Source organism: Dufourea novaeangliae, unplaced genomic scaffold (genome assembly GCF_001272555.1).
Source record: "Dufourea novaeangliae isolate 0120121106 unplaced genomic scaffold, ASM127255v1 scaffold360, whole genome shotgun sequence".
NCBI classification, from domain to species: Eukaryota; Metazoa; Arthropoda; class Insecta; order Hymenoptera; family Halictidae; genus Dufourea; species Dufourea novaeangliae.
In genome coordinates this window covers 31,127-50,300 of record NW_015374240.1, presented here as the reverse complement: position 1 = coordinate 50,300, position 19,174 = coordinate 31,127, and the positions used below count along the sequence as shown (strand labels likewise).

The 19,174-nt window shown below is 35.3% G+C and overlaps 2 protein-coding genes across 2 annotated transcripts in view; both read left to right on the top strand.

Annotated features, from left to right (window-relative positions):
• Positions 1-14,826, top strand: part of LOC107192488 (probable G-protein coupled receptor CG31760) — a 17,001-nt gene extending 2,175 nt beyond the window's left edge. Inside the window, exons 2-12 of the mRNA XM_015581763.1 lie at positions 4,256-4,406; positions 5,471-5,603; positions 5,680-5,812; positions 8,388-8,541; positions 8,640-8,749; positions 9,956-10,170; positions 11,096-11,234; positions 11,693-11,798; positions 11,946-12,089; positions 13,310-13,492; positions 14,422-14,826. Coding sequence (XP_015437249.1) covers positions 4,256-4,406; positions 5,471-5,603; positions 5,680-5,812; positions 8,388-8,541; positions 8,640-8,749; positions 9,956-10,170; positions 11,096-11,234; positions 11,693-11,798; positions 11,946-12,089; positions 13,310-13,492; positions 14,422-14,826 — 1,873 coding nt within the window. The remainder of the gene's footprint in view (positions 1-4,255; positions 4,407-5,470; positions 5,604-5,679; positions 5,813-8,387; positions 8,542-8,639; positions 8,750-9,955; positions 10,171-11,095; positions 11,235-11,692; positions 11,799-11,945; positions 12,090-13,309; positions 13,493-14,421) is intronic.
• A 2,478-nt stretch (positions 14,827-17,304) lies between these two features.
• LOC107192487 (tigger transposable element-derived protein 1-like) lies at positions 17,305-18,944 on the top strand. The gene is made up of 3 exons (XM_015581762.1): positions 17,305-17,399; positions 17,635-18,280; positions 18,399-18,944. Exons 1-3 carry the CDS (start codon positions 17,305-17,307, stop codon positions 18,942-18,944), a joined length of 1,287 nt encoding a protein of 428 aa, XP_015437248.1.
• The last annotated feature ends 230 nt before the right edge of the window (positions 18,945-19,174 follow it).

Sequence of the window (19,174 nt, the reverse complement as noted above, 5' to 3'; positions counted from 1 at the left end):
TGACTGTTGCTCACGCGCTTAGGTTGCGGGGCATCGCGTCGAGAACGTGAATTTTCGCCGCAGTGATATTCGAACAGGATTTCCAAGGCAGCAGGATGGTAGAATCGTGGTACGGTTTACCCCCACTCTTTTCTAAATATAGCTCACCGTCTCTCGACGGCCAGCGCACACGGACAGGGCTTGGATATGCTTGTGTGTGCCAGCACGGTGGACGTAAAGTGCGGGTAGCCGGGACGTCATAGTGGGAGACGATGGTACGTCGGAGTGGGAGAGTGGTGGGGGTAAACAGTACCACGATTCTGGCATCACTGACTGAGTCAGAATCGTGAGATTTTTACGCGAGCGCATACCCTCTCCATGCCTCCCGTGGGTATTCTACACAAGCATATTCTAGCCTGTCCGTGAGCTCTGCCCCCACTACGTCCTACTCGTCGACTCACCAACGCAAGCGTTTTCTACCTCTGTCCGTGTGCGCTCTGCTTCGGGTGTTCTCGTTCTCAGCAAAGTCCTACGTCACACGTTTACGACGCGACGGGCGAGTGGCCCAAGCCAGGTAAAAAATCCCAAATCCCAAGCAATCTAAAATCTAAACGCCGAGAATTGAGAGCAGCATGAATTCTCTAACGCGTTCATGACGAAGACCCCGTCCAAAACCCCGTGTAAATCCCGATGCGACGGTTTTACTTTTTATTTTTAATTATTGTGTAATTTTAGTTTGTAATTTGTCAGTAAAATAAAAGGTTCAAAAATATTAATTTAAGAAGCATTTTAAAAAAATGGGAGATGTATTTATTCCTCTTTAATATTTAAATTTTATATTTCACAAATACATATTCTCTTATATATACTATACACAAATTATTCTTACAATTAGATGTTACCTTCATTCTAACTATTGCAGTACATACATATGAAAACATTGGAAGAAAAATCCATCACATTAATATGTTACGTACAGTAAAATGAAAGCTTGGAAGAGATTAATTTGAGAAACGCTTCATTGTCATGTTTGGTAGTAGTACTATTATTCTAATTGCGGTTTAAACTATATGCATACTTCTTCTCAGATATACATAGAAAAGTAAAGGACCGACGCCGAGAACAGCATGATTTCTCTCACGCGCTCGTTCATGATGAAGACCCCGCTCATATCCCGATGCGACCGTTTTAGTTTTTATTTTTAATTATTGTATAATTTCACTTTGTAATATGTCAGTAAAATAATAGCTTCGAAGATATTAATTTGAGAAGCATTTTCAAAATTCGATTTTTGTATTAATGATATATTTCGCGTTTCTGAGAACCGTTGCAGTTGTTTCATGCACATGTGATGTTAGTGGTCCTTTACTTTTTTATGTCTGAAAAGAAGTATGCACATAGTTTAAACCGCAATTGAAATAATAGTACTACTACCGAATACGACCATAAAGCGCGTATATGTATGAGCAGGTACTTAGGGTGAGACGTATCTGATCGAAACGCTCGAAACGCGGGCAAGCCTATCGTAAATGGAGGCAATAACGAGGCTGCACGGTGGCTCATTGTAACACGTAATTTGGAAATGTCTTTATTACCGGAAAGTAGGACGGTATTGAATTCTTAGAAACTATTTTAACATAAAGGGACTTTGAATTAGATGCAATTATACACGCGCCGAATACATTATTGTCCGATTATTTCAAAAGGGGGTGTTAGGAATTTCCCAGATTCTGAAAGAAGCATTTTAGCCGCCCAAAGAAATTAATATACGGTGAATAAAGAAAGTCCATACTGAGGACGGAACACTTGTGACATTATTTAGAGGACAAAAAGAAAAGACGATGTGTTGTATTTCCATGCATATTATCCATGCTCACCGACATCAAATCTAAAAAAATGTACATGCGTGAACCAGCTTAACAAAAAAATCTAATTTTGAAAATGCTTCTGAAATTAATATCTTCAAAGCTTTCATTTTACTGTACGTAACATATTAATGTAATTGATTTTTCTTCCAATGTTTTCATATGTATGTACTGCAATGGTTAGAATAAAGGTAACATCTAATTGTAAGAATAATTTGTGTATATATAAGAGAATATGTATTTGTGTAATATAAAATTTAAATATTAAACAGGAAGAAATACATCTCCCATTTTTTTAAAATGCTTCTTAAATCAATATTTTCGAAGTTTTTATTTTACTGGGATATTACAAAATGAAATTATACAATAATCAAAAATAAAAAGTAAAACTGTCGCATCGGGATTCGAACGGGGTTTCGGACGGGGTCTTCATCATGAGCGCGTGAGAGAAATCATACAGCTCTCGGCGTTTAGGACGTAAACTTTAGGTTGCTTGGAATTTGGGATTTTTTACCTGGCTTGGGCCACTCGACCGTCGCGTCATAAACGTGTGACGTAGGACTTTTGCCGAAAACACCCGAAGCAGAGTGCACACGGACAGAGGTAGAGAACGCTTGGTTGGGGAGTCGCCGAGTAGGACGTAGTGGGGGCTGAGCTCTTAAACAGGCTAGATTATGCTTGTGTAGAATACCCACGGGAGGCATGGAGAGGGTATGCGCTCGTGTGAAAATCTCACGATTCTGGCATCAGTGCCAGAATGTGACTTTGATGTAAAATGTTTTTGACGCATCATGAAAAATGGTACTACTGGCTCCATGTAGTAGTTATGTTGATTTTCAAACATGAAAATTATTCTACAATGTTCAAATTTCATCTCAGAATTTTTTGCGACTTAATTTAATAATTAATTTTTAAACAACAGCTGAGTGAATACCGGCTTAGGTCAAATAGACCCTATGTGTGACAATTACGTTTAAAAAAGGAAGTGTGACGATAGAGGTTTAAGGGTAGATAGCACTCGCCAAACAGAGGAAAGAAGTCCTGATAACCACAGGTAGAAAAATTAATATTTTCAAAGTTCTAAATAATTTTTCTTTCGGTTAAAACGACTAGCTTGCTTGTTTCGGGAACTATTGTGCTGTGTAAAAATAATGGATTATTTTACCATTTCTTCTTTTCGCGATTATATGTAGAAGAATCTCTACATGTCATCCTCCCATTTCCACACACGTTTGATACCTTCGTATCACAAAATTACGTACTTAACGGTACAGCGTACTACAGTAATGTCTCCATGAAGGAGCATTAACGGCAAGGCAGAAAGGTTTTGCAGCCCCTTGTAAATTTGTTTTTTGCCTGAAGCCGAGCCTCTGCTTAGTTTATGTTTCCTCGGTTTTAATTGATTCTAGAGGGGGACTCCCTCAGTGGTGAGAATAACGCCGTTGCTTGAGTCGCATTCATCCAGGAATCACTGTATTTTTACTGTTCAGTTTTCTGAGGCGAGCAAGCAACTCGCTTTAACCGAAATAAAAGATTGTTTATAACGTTGAAAATAATACTTTTTCGACCAATATTTCTTAAGACTTTTTCTCTCCATTTGGCGAGTACGCTTGAATTTCTGAACCCTTTGTTCTTACCACCCTGTATAGGCCAGGGTAGAAAAGTGGATGGTACACAAATACACTGATCTTGCACCATTACATAGTGTAATTTTATTCGTATGTAAGTATCAATTTCTGTTCAAGTTTTAGCTATTTATTTATTTATTTTAATAATGAAGAACGTATTTGTTTGTTAGGAAAGTAATGTCGTTTTTAATTTAGCGTGATGTTCATACATCCAGCGTCAAGACCTTCTTAAATTTATGTAAATGACTCGCAAAGTATGAAAAACTTTTCAAATTTGATTATCTTGGAAACAAAGCAACATCCGAAAAAATTTTATTCCTTTTTTTTGGACTTATTTTTTCTTATAGAATCACTTTCTACCCGACCTGACACCGTATAAATAATCGAAAAGAAATGTAATTATTCATACAAGGTGTCATGTAACTGATAGTAGAATTTGATAGAGGTTAATTCTATCTCAAAAAGTAAGTTGAAAATATGCAGTAAAGTTTTTTCATTTCAGACTTCGTTTTCGATTTTGAAAATTTTCTGGATACACGTGCTATTGAATAGGACTTGGCTAGCGCGTCTGTTCATTGCATTCAGTTTGTACTTATTACCGTGACGAATACACGCGTGTCAAATTAAAAATCTCAAATGAGTACAATTTACTGTATATTTTCGACTTATTTTTTCATATAGAATCACCCCCTATCCGATTGTACCACCAGTTATATGTCACCCGTTACATTATTTCATACAAGTATAATTACACATATCTGAATGGAATTCCACTTTGCTAAGGGTTCGAGAATTTCTAAGCGTGGATATTGATATAAGCGGTCTGGAAGTGAACCAGTGCGATGGGTCATCGCAGCAATACGAAAATGAGATTCTGAGCAATCAGATAGCATCGTTTAAGGGTACTCATAAATGTCATAACGACACCACGCAGGTAATTAGTTTGTACATTTTAAAAATTATACTTAATGCAAGCAATTTGATGAAGCTATCGTAAACAGTTACGATAGTTAAATAACCAACTTGAACTCAATCTACTACTTACTATTATCATTTATCGTAAATTGTTACGCATATTTTCATAAATGAAGAAGTACAGATATGATCGAAGTTAAAGTATACGCAATTTGAAATACATGGATACAGAAATATTATTCTTCAAATTTTAAAAAATTATTAATTTATGTGTAGAATAACTCCTCCATATAGTTTGACTATTCGGAATTGGCAACGTGATTATAGAGAACAGTGGACATAATTCCTCAATTGTTTTACTTTATTTATAATAAAACTGACACTTCATTCTTATTACGACCGTATCGAAAAATTCATACAGTGGGGGAAAAAAATATTCAGATACCACTGAACCTTATTAACAATTGACAATGATATTGTCACTGAAATAATTAGATTTTAGATAATGATGAGTATATTCGTCACGTGACAAAATAAATTACCTGTTGTTATAAAAATTGCAATTTTAGTAAATATGGAAAAATATATTTCTGTTATTGGAATAAAGGGATCAAATGGTGTAAGATTTTCATGTATATGAATTTTTCTTATTGTCTTTAATTTCTTATGTTTGTATTAATAATATTTGTTATATTAGTAAATTTAGAACAATAAAATTGTTGGTTTTTTAAATAAACTAACTCGTATATATTTGTAGTTTTGTTACAATTTACTTCAAATTTATAGTAAGTACATTTACTCTGCGGTTGACGAGTATACTCATCATCACTTGATTTTAATTACACACGCAGATACACATTTCCAGAACAAAATTTCACCGTTAAATAATTAAGGTGTAGCCTAGCGGAAATAATTTCTAATCTGGTGTTACAATGAAAACAGTAACTGTCAATCGATCATAACAATCACCGGTGTATAAATACATGTTCCGACACTGTAGTTAATCTTCGGGCAACTTAGTTAATTTTCATTTTAAATCCTGCACTTATAGACGCTGGGAATAACATTGAATATGACTTTCAGTGTGAATATGGAACTCCATATAATGGTGGCGTCGGTAGTAGATGGGCTAAGGGTGCGTACGTGTGTAAATGTCGGAAGGGCTATTACAGCCCGAGTCAACATCGATCTGGCTTTGATGGGATTCTCGTTGAAGGTCGGTTAAATTATCCCAGCATCAGAAATTTACTCGTTACACTATCGAAATGACAACGAACGTAACGAATTTTCAGCCGCATGGAAAGAGATGCAAGGGAACGTGAGCGACTCCTATGCAAAGGTATTTCGTTGCTTACGTTGCGCGCCCGGTTGTGCCATGTGCAAGGGGCCCGAACCGTGCTTAGCTACTTACCATTGGCCATTTAGGTATGAAAAATGTGTCTTAATTATTTAATGAAAAATTACTTGTTCAGACTGACATAATAACATACTGAGAATAACTGAAATTAACCCTAGAACTACCAGCGTTGAATGTATATTATATTAATTCGGTAAAAGTTATGTTTAGGGGGTGCAGCTCCGATGACTTTGAGCTTGCCATATGTTATACAGGACATTTTTCTGAGTAAAAAGTTATTAGCAAAAAAAAGTTTAATATCGTATTTTACTAGTATTGGTAAGTAAAATGACCTGTCGGAGTTGGTTAGAGACAGTTCAAGAAAAAAAGTAATTGTCCCCAACCAACTTTGAATGAAGTTTTTTTCTTGAACTGCGTCTAACCAACACTGCAGCATTATACTGATCGGAAGTGATTAGAGTAAGTGGTTAGAATGCATAATTGGTATTTGATGCAAAATTTATTTGCTAATAACTTTTTAATAAAAAACGATCGACGGCTAAAACTTCATGAGGGTTATTCAGAAGAGTGTCCTTAACAACATATGTCAAAGTCAAGGTCATCGAAGCTGCATTCTCTAAACGTAACCTTTACATTAAATTATATAATACATATAGTAATATACGGAATATACAGAGTGTTAATAAAAATCTAAGACTCTTTCACAGGGTGTAAATAAAAAAAAATTACATGAAATTATTGTAAATTAAAAGCTAATATAAATTCTGTCAAAACTTCTATTATACTTTCAGTAATCGTAAATTAAGAAATCTTCAAGCCGTCGATTTGACAGGTTTAGTAGTTCTAGTGTTAATTATTGAGGGAAAATGGAACTATGCATTACGTTGAGTTTAACCAAAGCAATACCTATATACATACAGCAGAGCCTCCCGTATCGGAACTAATAAGGAGACATACCATAAATTGGGGTAACTCTGACTCATTGTCAGGCAGGGATGACTGTACCAAAGTCAGAAAATCATCATTTTCGGTTTTGCAGCTCGTTTGCAGGTATTTTTACGTGAAATACCTTTTTATCTAAAAAATTTAACAATTCGCAGAACTATAAAATCGAAAATGATAATTATTTGTTTTGAGACAAAGTTACTCTAACTGAGTCAATGTTACCCCAACTTACGGTGAGTGTTCGGATAAAATAATTTTCTGATACTGAAGTTAGTTTATTTAAACAGTGATCAAGAAAATGTATAGTTAATTTAAATATTTATGGATCCCACATCTTTTGGGCTGCTAAATTAAAAAAATTTTTCAACATTACTGACTTGGAACGGGTGTTCCAAAATAGGTATAAGTTCTTGAAAGGGGTGATTTCTGGAATAATTTCAAACTTATTCCTTAGCGAAAATGTTCTTCGAAGCTTTTTTAACGAGCCCACATAAAAATGAAAAATCAACGAATGAAAATGAAAAAAGTTCGATTTTATTTGTTAAGTCTTTTTTATTTGCTATTCTACGCAGTTTTCTCCGATGCATGCCGATTTGCGTGTTCGTAGTACAAGCGCATCGCGTAGGCAACGCTACCGCGGGAGCTCAACCGGCTGACTCGCGTTCTGATTGGTCGGGATTTTTCGTTAATATCTCGTTAACAAAGCTTTAGAGAATTATTTCGCTAAGCAAAAAGTTGTTTCGAATCACCCCACGAATCACTACTTTCAAGGATTACACCTATTTTGAGACACCCTGTATAAGCACTACATATTTGCAACAGGAGAAGAAGAGGTAACACAATGTTCGAATATTAAGGTACATATTCGGATAATAGGTGTTCGTATATAGGAGGCGTTACTGTAATTATTTCTCCGAAAATAAACACACTTGTTTAATGTGAAAGTAATTAACGTTAATTACACATACATTGGATACATCCGTTATACAGAGCGAGCTGTAAATGTCACAATTTTTCCATTACGTAAGATCAAAGGAAATGCGAGGTAGCGATCGATACAAGCTACGCAAAATAGAGATGTTCAAGTAAAGACATACAAATTCATTAATTTACAAATTAGTAAAAGATTAAAATCATTAATCTTCTAATATTTTTTATATATTAGGTTGTCAGTTAAAGAATTGGCTGTAGAAGTTCGCAGATAATAAAAACTATAATAACAAGTTTAAAGAAGTATAATCTGATACAGTTCACGAGGATTGCATATCGCAAAATTTTACATTTAAGGTGACTGAATTTCTTGAGTGAAAAATATAACGGTAAATATTCGTTTCTGGAAACAAATATACCCAGCTTATTTCGTAATCCGGGGAGCATAAAATAGAGACTTCGAAGTAATTACAATCAAATCAAATAATTTATAAATTAGGAGAAGAATAAAACCATTAAGGTGTTAATATTCTTCGTTTATTTGTCATATTTATTACTTAAACGATATGTCGGGTTTTGCAGATAATAAAAACTATAATAACACGTTTCCAAAATTCAATTAAAATGCATATCTCAAAATTTTACATTTACAACGAATACATGTCTCAAATAAAGAATTTCACGGTAAATGTTCATTTCTAAAAATAAACGTATAAACGTACCGATCTTATTTCGAACAGAAGAAACTAATCGAATGTATACTTTCAGAATCACCCTTCTATCATTTTCCATATTCTGTGTGTTCGGTACCATCGTGTTGGTGGCATATATGTATAAACATCGCAAGCTCAAAGTGTTCAAGGTTGCTTCACCGATATTTCTGTCCATCACGCTGTTAGGTTGCGCTATTATGTACCTCGAAGTACGTACAGAATTTCTTGCAACTGTTCTTCTACCTTGTTAAAATGCGTTAATAATACACGATTGTGTATTAGACTCGATGCTTTGTTTCCCCTTCAGATGGCCGCCATATTTCCTGTTTTGGATATGTACACGTGTATCGCCACGAAGTGGACGAGACATCTTGGCTTCTGTATTTCTTACACGGCGTTGTTGATGAAAACATGGCGGTAAGGAGTGTAAAAGTAATATGAAAATGAAATTTTGTACACGTTACACGCATAGTTTTACATGTATCGAAATGTCTCTGTCACTTTAAATGATACAATATTGTTACATGAAAAAAGTTACTGACACTTTTCTTTAACGAACATATTTTTCGAAATATTAAGGTTGTAGAAGTTTTTTTTTTTAAACTATGTGGCAGGTTTACTGTCGCGATAATCTGGTCGAAGAACAAATTCCTCTTGCATGATATAGTCACCTTCAGGTGAACTTATAGAAAAATGTTTCATTTTTCTTTTTCAACGGAAAAGTTTTTTTAAAGGTTACGGAAATAATTTCTACTTCTCATTTATTGTTAAATATAAAAGTTACCGTTAAAGACACAATGGAAACATTCCAGATTCTCAACATACATAAGTGCACACACAGGCCACCTAAATATCTTCTCGATCTGTGATCATACGTAATTTAAATGGTTTCTAAAGACGAATCGAATGGCGGCAAAAATTTTTTATAAGTGTCATTTTTTAATGATTCTTTCAAGATCACAACTGTTGTATGTATAGGCATCATTATAATGCGTTTATCTATGTATAATAGTATGATCTTGAAATGACCTTGAACTCTAAACATTTTAAATTTACCTATAAAAAAATTTAATTTAAAAATTTTAAATTCACTTATATAATTTTTTCCACCATCTGATTCATCTCTTGATACCATTTGCATTATGTAAAAAATATTTCTCTTATTATCACAGATAGAGAAGATATTTAGGTGATCTGTTTTAAGCAGAACACCCTGCACAATTTATTAGATATACCAATAAATAATCCACCATTTTATTGAAATAAAGTTGTAATATAATTGGAATGTAGAACAATTGTCAGCACTTTTTTCATAAAAATGACGAAACATAATATCGAATAAGGATGCATATCACTGAAGTAGTACAACCTTTTGCTTTCTTAAAAAATGAATGTCAAAGGCAAAATTTAATGGATTACTTATTTGTACATTGAATAAAAATACCTTATAATTAGCTAAAATACGAATTAAAGAAAAAGTTGTTTTCTGTACATTCATTCGTTTTATTTCGACAACGGAGCCTAATATGAAGAAATTTCATTCAACAGTTCTTACTAACTTGTTCCGCTGTTTCGAGTACACCCTATAGATTTAGAATAAAATTTCAAACCATTTTTCTACAGAGTTTCGCTCACTTACCGTGTCAAAAGCGCACACAAAGTCAAACTCACGGACAAACAGCTGTTGCAGTGGATGGTTCCGATATTGTTAGTTATGTTAATTTACCTTGGCACATGGACGCTAAGTGCACCGCCATACGCCGAAGTGATAGCGGACAACTATGGTCTAAAGTTTTATCAATGTTCGTTCAATTGGTGGGATCATAGTTTAGCAATTGGTAATAATGCTTTATAAAATTGTTGACCGTAAAATCGAATCTTTAAGGGGACTTTCTCATTAAGACGCTAAAAAAATAGGTAACTATTAGGATTTTTTCTGTACAAAACTGTACAACATATAGTAAAAAATTGTTGTAGCCTTTCTTTATGATCAAAAGCTGATACGTTAGTCCTTCATATAATACTCAACAATTTATTTGGTATTTTGACTTCAGATACTTCTACGTCGACTAATGTTGGCTACTATCAACGACTTATCTTTTTGCAGCAATGCACTGAGCGGCATCGAATAAGTAGCACCACTACTTGTTGTATACTTTTGTACAGAAAAAATCCAAAAAATCATCTAATTTTTAAGAGTTTTAATGAGAATGTCCCTTAATCCTTTCAGACCTGAATTTTCATTTAAAAGTAAAAAAAAAATTTGGTTACACATTTTAACTCGGTAGACTATTTAAATGATATTTTGCTTAAAAAATTTCATTTTCGTTTTTAAAAAAGGGTTTGTTATTCAATTCTGAATTCAGTACACCTACTCATTCCGATCATGAAAAAATTCAAATTTATAAGAAAAATATGAATCTTCTATACACTGTATTTAAGGCTTTGTGTGAAATTGTAAGAAACTTCATGTACGCAAATGTGGTTACCAGGTCTGAAAGGGTTAAATAACTGTTTATTCTACATGAACATATGTATTTAACACTACGACGAGTGGCTAGTTCCGCGAGTAACTTTCACCAGTGGCCGGCTGTTTTTGTCAAATATCAACAAAATATACTTTTTGCTATGTATGTAAAAGAATTCAATAATATTCAATATCTAAAAAGTATAATCATATATCATCGGTCGTCATAGTGTTAATATCGTTTTATTGTAAGTAGATTGTAATAAACTGTTTCATCCGCAATTGTTTGTTTACAGGAGAAATTAAGTTCCTTGCATGGGGTATTAAGGTGTGTTACAACGTTCGTAATGCAGAAAGTCTTTTCAACGAGGCCCGTCTAATAAGCTACGCAATTTACAACATTGCAGCTGTGAATATAACCATGATCGCCATTCAGTATGATCCTATATATCTTAAGTACATGGTGGCTTCAAAAAGTTTAAAGAATTGAAAACTTCTAAAATTAAAAGCTTTGAAGTTCTCGATAAAATCATCTTGTAAAATGCAAATATTGTTACTCATGTATAAAAATATTCTGTATTCAGATTTATTGTTATTGTTTTATTTGTATTGTATTATGTGTAATTATTTATATGTGACAGTAATCCATTTCTATGGAGTTTTAATGTTATCGTTGTTAAATTCTTGTGTCGAAAAAGTAATCGTTTCATATTCATTAGACACATTATAGTAACAAACAATAAATTCTCAACAAAAATCTTCAGATGAATATTTACGTATTTGTATTTTTTGAAATTATAACATGCAAAGCATACATTTTGGAAATAGTTTTTGAAGCCACTGTACAGAAATAACACTGTAAACTTGAAATGTAAATTCTCTGAATTTTTCAGCGTTTTCATTTTTCCTCATGCCGGGCCGGATATCAAATATTTGCTGGGATTCTTACGCACACAACTTTCCACTTCTGTAACAATATTTGTCGTATTTGGACCCAAGGTATTTCACATGACCTTAAACACCTTATTTTTTGATGATATACGTTGAACCAATTAAAAATAAGTTTTCTTTCGAATAAAGATTTTATTACATAGATATTTCCATAAAAGTTTTTTCTGATGTTTGCGATATCTTACACAATTTTAGGTGTTTCGGGTGTTACGAGGTCATGGCGATCAATGGGATAGCCGAGCAAGAGCACGCGGTGTTACAGCAAGCTTTTCGTTAAATGGAGCTGGCCTGCTACCTGAGGAAACCACAGATTTAATTCAAGAAAACGAAGAACTTAAGGTATTAAATTCAGAATTTAAATTATTTTTACGATTTTCTACTTCATATATTTCCAATTAGACAGAAAAGGTACTTCTATAATCGCGAGACATTTTCAAAGGGTCGATTCTATTCAGTAAAATAAATAAAGAAATTGTACAAATGTTTGATAGTGATTAATTGTTTAGTTACAAATTTTTTTTATTCTGTATACACATATACTGACCATTCTTATCTACTATGCTTACCTGCGGACGCTAAAATGTTTTTTACATTATATAAAAAAACCAGGCCAAATTTGTTTACCAAGTAGTTTTCATTATTTATTGATGATTTGATTACTGTGGTTGAGTTCCTTGGATACTATAATATATTTCCAAATTGCGCCCTAAAATAACGTCAAAAATTGTACTTTTCATGATTCTAAAGTTATATAATAATTGTATTACATATCTTCGTTAGCTTTTATTGCATTCATTCAGAATTCAAAGTAAATTAATCCATGAAGTAGGATCATTATATTACATCACCATCTCTCAGAGACTGCACCAATTTGCAGTACGGGATTTGGCAACTTCGGGGGCACTTAAACTGGCCTACTAATGCTAAAAATCGTCAGATAACTTGACTAAAAATGTGACGTATATATCTGCCCTTCGAAGTATTGAAAAATAAATAATTACAGCGGCTGAACGAGGTATTCATAAACCACTATTTCTTATTTTTAATTGACAGTACCTACTATTTTTAGTATAATACTGAGGTAATAAATACTTTTAACTTACAATTACTCCTGAAATAATATTAACAATTAAAAGCAAAAATCGGCGGTGTATGAATACTGTATTTTTTATGGCGATTCAGTGTACGTGTCGGTACTATCGTGCCCTACATTTACCGTTTGTACGCAGATTGCCTACTTTCAGACGCTTTTGGCCCGAATTTCTAACTGCTAATAACTTGAAAACGACGTCTCCAATACAACTTCGTTATTCCTGATTTTCGTTTTATTTTAACATATAGAAGCACCCATTAAAGTTTCTGACACAAGTAACCCAATACCCTGTATGTCTTCACACGTGTTATCGACCTAGAGTCAATGTGTCTTCAACTATTCGATCTATGTACCCCAATAATTAATACTAGTCGACGCTAATTATTATATGTAACATTGCTAGTGTAGCTTAATATCATTACCTCCTATGTGGGTTACCATTAAGTATGCATTGTGTTCAATACAGGAGGAGATTCAGAATCTAGCGGCGCAAATCGAGTACATGAAGATCGTGCATATGCAGATGTATAATCGCCACCTGAAACCGAAGGCCGGTGGATACTTCAGTACCCATGGCCACGGACACTCTCATCCGTCCTCGGCGCAGAGTCCCATCGCCAAGAGTTCGACGGCCAGTTTCATATTGAAAGTATGTATCTAAGCTACCTTGCCAATTTACGAAGGTCGTCCAATAAGTAAAGAGACAAATGACTGTTATTTTTGTATGGTTTATTCAGTGAATCCCATAAGATATTTAATTTTCGACATAACCTCCTGGTACATTTATGCATTTGTCCATTCGTTCTATATACTAGCTTTCCTATGCCAGCACCAAAGTATTCTTTCTCTTGTTGTCGGAGTCAGTTTTGCACATTGATTTTCACTTCTTCATTGTTTGGATTCCGACTTATAATGATGGATTCACTCTTCCTATCAAAAAGTCATCTTCTTCAATGGAATAACGTTGTTTGAGTTTTCTACACACACGAAGTCTGGTTTTTTGCACATACTTTAACGATACTTTTACATTACAATTTTCAACGATTTTTTTCTACTGTAATTCACCTGTCGCTTTGAATAAGTTCGTTAATGCAAGCTTTCAGACCTGCATTTGTAACTTTCATTGATTGTCATATACATTGCTTATTGGTGAAATTCTAATCGGTCATTTTTAAACTAATCAACCCATTTGTAAAAATTTTCACGGCTTATACAACTTATGCTGTTTTACCTAACCATTCCGGAGTGAACTCCAGATGGTCTTACACCCTCAGAAACCAGAAATCTGATTATTGGACCTTGCTCTTTCCTAATGAAATTTTCGTGAGAACTTGTCAATGTTGAATGAGTGACACAGATTATGTATACCAAAATATTTATCAGGCAACTGTTTTGAACTAATGACAGGGATACAAACTTATGATTCTGAGCGGTCATACTTCATATTCAGGTGCTATTTGAACTATAGCTTTTTGTCCCTTTACTTATTGAATGACCCCCATCGTATAACGCTTATTCTCGACGCTACGAGTTTAGATGGTGAACATATCGAAAAATACAGTCAAGTGAATTATTGAGCAGACAGCCGTGGAGCGAGGAGCGAGCGCGGCCGCAGCTGCCGCGGTTGAGGATTCAACATTCCCGTCTGGGAGCTTGCACAGGGCACGCAGGGCGGAGATCCTGAAGGAGAGAAAAGCGGAAAGAGAGAGGGGTCGGGAGAGGGAACGGGAGAAAGAAAGAGAGAAGGAAAAGAAGGAAAAAGAAAAGGAAAAGGAGATGGGGGAAGTGAAAGAACAAGAAAAGGTGAAGGAGGATAAGGAGAAGAAGAAGGAAAGCGAGAAAGTAGAGGAAAATGTCAAGGAGGTGCAAAAAGAGAAGGAAAACGAACAGCAGAAGGAAAAGGAGAAGGAAAAGGAAAAAGAAAAAGAACCGCAGGTGAAAGCACAAGGAGAAAATCTAGAAATAAGTGGAGGGAATGTCTGACTAGTGCTACATAGTGAAGAGGTAAGACGTTCATTTGGAATTTTTTTATAACTTGATCTTCGAACGAATTTTTTAGACAAGGTTTCGCTTATTCTTTTCAGAATTTGCTAGACAGTGGTTAGTGTTTTGTTTAAACAAGTGTGCTACAAATGATTAGATAATTTCAACCTGATTGATTAATATTTCATTTTCTATGGACTTCTAATGCAGTCTTACGCTACTTCGGTATCAGGGGTTACGTATTATTCTTAGGAAGTTTTATTTTGTTTCACATAAGAGTATTTGTGAATGAATTGCTCAATTCTACAAAAAATGGTTAAAGAAACTTGATTCCACTAATATCAGTGTTAACCACTTAAGAGACCCGTGAAATTGAAAAAAGTTGTCCAAAATATGCTTACCTTTTCCTTTTATTAAATGGTGAGTTAAGTTATTCTAAGATAAGAAAAGTAGAAATAAGAGGGAAATAGTAACTTTTTATTTTAAAATATACAAAAATACGTGTAAGATAGCGTACAGAATATTTAATTTGAACATAATGTTAATTACAAATATCATTAAAAATGTAATCGTGTATGGATTTGAAAACAAGATACATACAGTGACTCACACTGAAAATCGTCCACTATCTTCGCTCTTTATTTGCCATTGTGAAATTCACTAAATACAAATACAAGATGTTTATAAGCAATATAGAAATTTTATTTACTTATTGTTATAAAATATAATTAGGAAATAAAAGAATTTATGGAATAAGGATGAAGGAACGATATTATAATGGTAGTATGTACAGTAAAGATGGTCACATTAAAAGTCGTCCACCAGTTTCTATTTATAAAACTTAAACATTAATTTGAAAAATATGTAAATCTAATATTTTGTCGGATGGCCTCTACTATATTCTACAGCTTTTAATCTATTAGATAAAATCGATAAATAGATCGATCTTTATACACTGATTTCTCGATGAATGCGACACAAGCAATTGCGTTATTCCCACTATTGGGCGAGTCCCCCGGTGGAACCAATCAAAACAGAGTAAACAGAAGCTAAGCAGGGGCTCGGCTTCGGGCAAAAAACAAATTTATGATAGGCTGAAAACCTTTGCTCCTTACCACGAATACTCTGAAGTGGACTCCAGTACGTCGCACTTATCGAGATATTACTGTACAGGGTGAGTCAGCTAACGTTTGCACCTCAAATTTCTTTGTTGTTTTCAAAGATACGCCAAATATCTTAAGGACAAAGTTGAATGGTTCAAAGGGTTTACACGATACCAAACAAATTTTTGTTTTTATGTCAAGACATAAAGGTCACCTTCATTTTTTAAAATGGAATCACCCTTTTTTAAACACCTACAATGATAGTGCCTTTCATTAAGAATTCAGTGACTACAATTATTCAAGGTCACGGACAGAAAAAACTTATATCTGCTTCTCGGACAATTTGTCTCGAACTCACATGTGGATTGACAGCTATAACTGCTACAATATTAATTTCATTGTCTTCATTAGTCGTGGGATTCCTGCGTTTACGCTTTCTTACATCTACACTACCAGTAGTTCTAAACAACTTGTAGATATTAATCAAAGTCTGCCTAGAAGGAGTATTTCGCTTAGGGTACCTTTCTTCATAAAGCAATCGGGCCGGTACTGCATTCTGTCTACATTCATAGTCAACCGTTATCATATCACACCTTTCAGTCATTGAATAAGATATAGCGGAATCGCGTTTAGAAACATACTGATAGTAAATAAATCGCAGCGTCATCGGCTAGAGACTGTTTTTGAAAACATTCAATAATATTGAACGACCTTAGTATGTTTAGTACAAGTCTCGCTCGTGACCAACGTATTCTGCTTTCATATTTTAAATCTTATACGTTCTCTTTGTCCGTGACCTTAAATGACCTTGAATAATTATAGTCACTGAATTCCTAATGAAAGGGACTATCATTGTAGGTGTTTAAAAAACGGTGATTCCATTTAAAAAAATTAAGGTGACTGTGACATCTCTAAAAAAATGACAAGAAACAAAAATTTTTTGGTATCGTGTGAGCAACGTTGAACCATTCAATTTTGTCCTTAAGACGTTTGATGTATCTTTAAAAACAACAAAGATATTTGAGGTGCATACGTTAGGTGACACCTTGTACAGTGGTACCTCGATATACGAGTGCTCTAATATACGAGTGTTTTGAGATACGAGCCGCCGAGCGAGCGATATTTTGCTTTGAGATGAGAGCAAGATTTGAGATACGAGGAATCGCATACTACACCGCTACGTTAACAGTTTCTCCCACCTCAGCCAGTGATGCCAGAATCGTGGGATTTTCTCGCGAGCGCTTACCCTCTCCATGCCTCCCGTGGGTATCAGACTAGACCTCAGTCTGTGTGCTTGTTTCCCTCGTGTCCCTTGGGTTCGCGTTTTTTGCTTTTTGTACATTTAGAAAACATTATCACATTTATTTTTATAACCATGGGTCCGAAGAAGAAGATGATGTCTATTGAATTAAAGCGTGAAATCATAGAAAAACATGAGCAAGGTGTGCGAGTAATTGACTTGGCGAGGATGTAAGGGCGTAGCACATCAATGATATGTACTATGCTTAAACAGAAGGAGTTGATAAAGGGTATAACGCCAGCTAAGGGCGTTACAATAATTTCTAAGCTCCGGACCTCTCTCCATGAGAAGATGGGGAAACTACTGATGGTGTGGGTGACAGAGAAGCAGCTTCAAGGAGGAACCTTAACACAAAGCATCATATGTGAGAAGGCACGAGCGATTTACGGTGATTTGCTGAAGCAGATCCCACACACTTCCACAAACAAGGAATCGGAAGACTCGTTTAAAGCCAGTCGGGGCTGGTTTGACAACTTTGGAATCGAGTTCGGATGTGAAGGCAGCTGAGGTTTACATCAAAACGTTTTCCGAACTGATAGAAGCCAAAGGATACATCCCCCAGCAAGTCTTCAACTGTGACGAGACAGGGCTTTTCTGGAAAAGGATGCCGAATAGGACTTACATAACGGCAGAGGAGAAGACGATGCCAGGTCACAAACCCATGAAGGATAGATTAACTCTAGCACTTTGCGCCAATGCGAGTGGCGACTGCAAAATCAAGCCTCTGCTAGTATACCATTCGGAAAATCCCAGAGCCTTTAAGTCACATAAGATTTTAAAAGAAAAACTGCAAGTTATGTGGAGGGCAAATCCGAAGGCGTGGGTTACCAGGAAATTCTTTGTGGAGTGGATAAACCTGGTGTTTGGCCCTTCTGTTAAAAAATATCTACAGGAAAACAACTTACCCATGCAAGCCCTTCTCGTCCTCGACAATGTCCCTGCTCACCCACCAAATCTCGAAGATGATTTACTCGAAGAGTTCAAGTTTATAAATGTTCTCTACCTACCACCCAACACCACTCCTATCCTGCAGCCCATGGATCAGCAAGTTGTACACCAAGCACATTTTTCGGCGCTGCTTTGAGGTGACGGAGAACACAAACCTTACCCTTCGAGAGTTCTGGAAGGACCACTTTAACATCGTGATATGCCTAAGAATTATTGATCAGGCCTGGCTGGGTGTTACAACGAGGACCTTAACCTCTGCATGGAAGAAGCTGTGGCCTGAGGCTGTAGCTGAAAGGGCCTTCGAAGGATTGGAATCCGAAGTGTCAGTGGTAGAGGAGATTGTTTCTCTGGGAAAATCCATGGGTCTGGAGGTGGATAAGAGAGATGTGAACGAACTCGTCGAGGAACAGTCTCAGGAGCTGACAACCGAGGAGTTACACGATCTACATTCGCAGCAGCATACGGTGGTTCAACGAAAAATGAGTTTTGAAGAGGAGCCAGAGATGGAGGAGGTTATCTCTACAAGAGATATAAAGGAGATCTTGGGAATGTGGGAGAAAGTTGTAGAGTTCGTGGATAAAAATCACCCCGAAAAAGTTGCAACTGGTCGTGCATCGGAGTTGTTCAACGAAACTTGCCTAACTCATTTCTGCAATATCCTGAAAGGGAGGAAGAAACAAACTTCCTTGGACAGTTTTTTTAAACGATCTGCAGGTGAAAATGAGCAAAGCGTGACTAAAAAAGCGAAGAACAGTGACGAAAATTAAGCGCTTCCGTAAGCACTTCACTTTTTCTTTTATTATGTTTTTATAGAATATGTATTTGTTATTTATAAATAAATGTTTCTTCTTGTAAATACATTTTTCTTATTCAAAAACACTTAACAAAAACAACTGAGGTGGTGTTTTGGGAGCTGGAACGGATTAATGGCATTTCAATTAATTTCAACGGGGAAAATTGCTTTGAGATACGAGCAATTTGACATACGAGCAAGGTT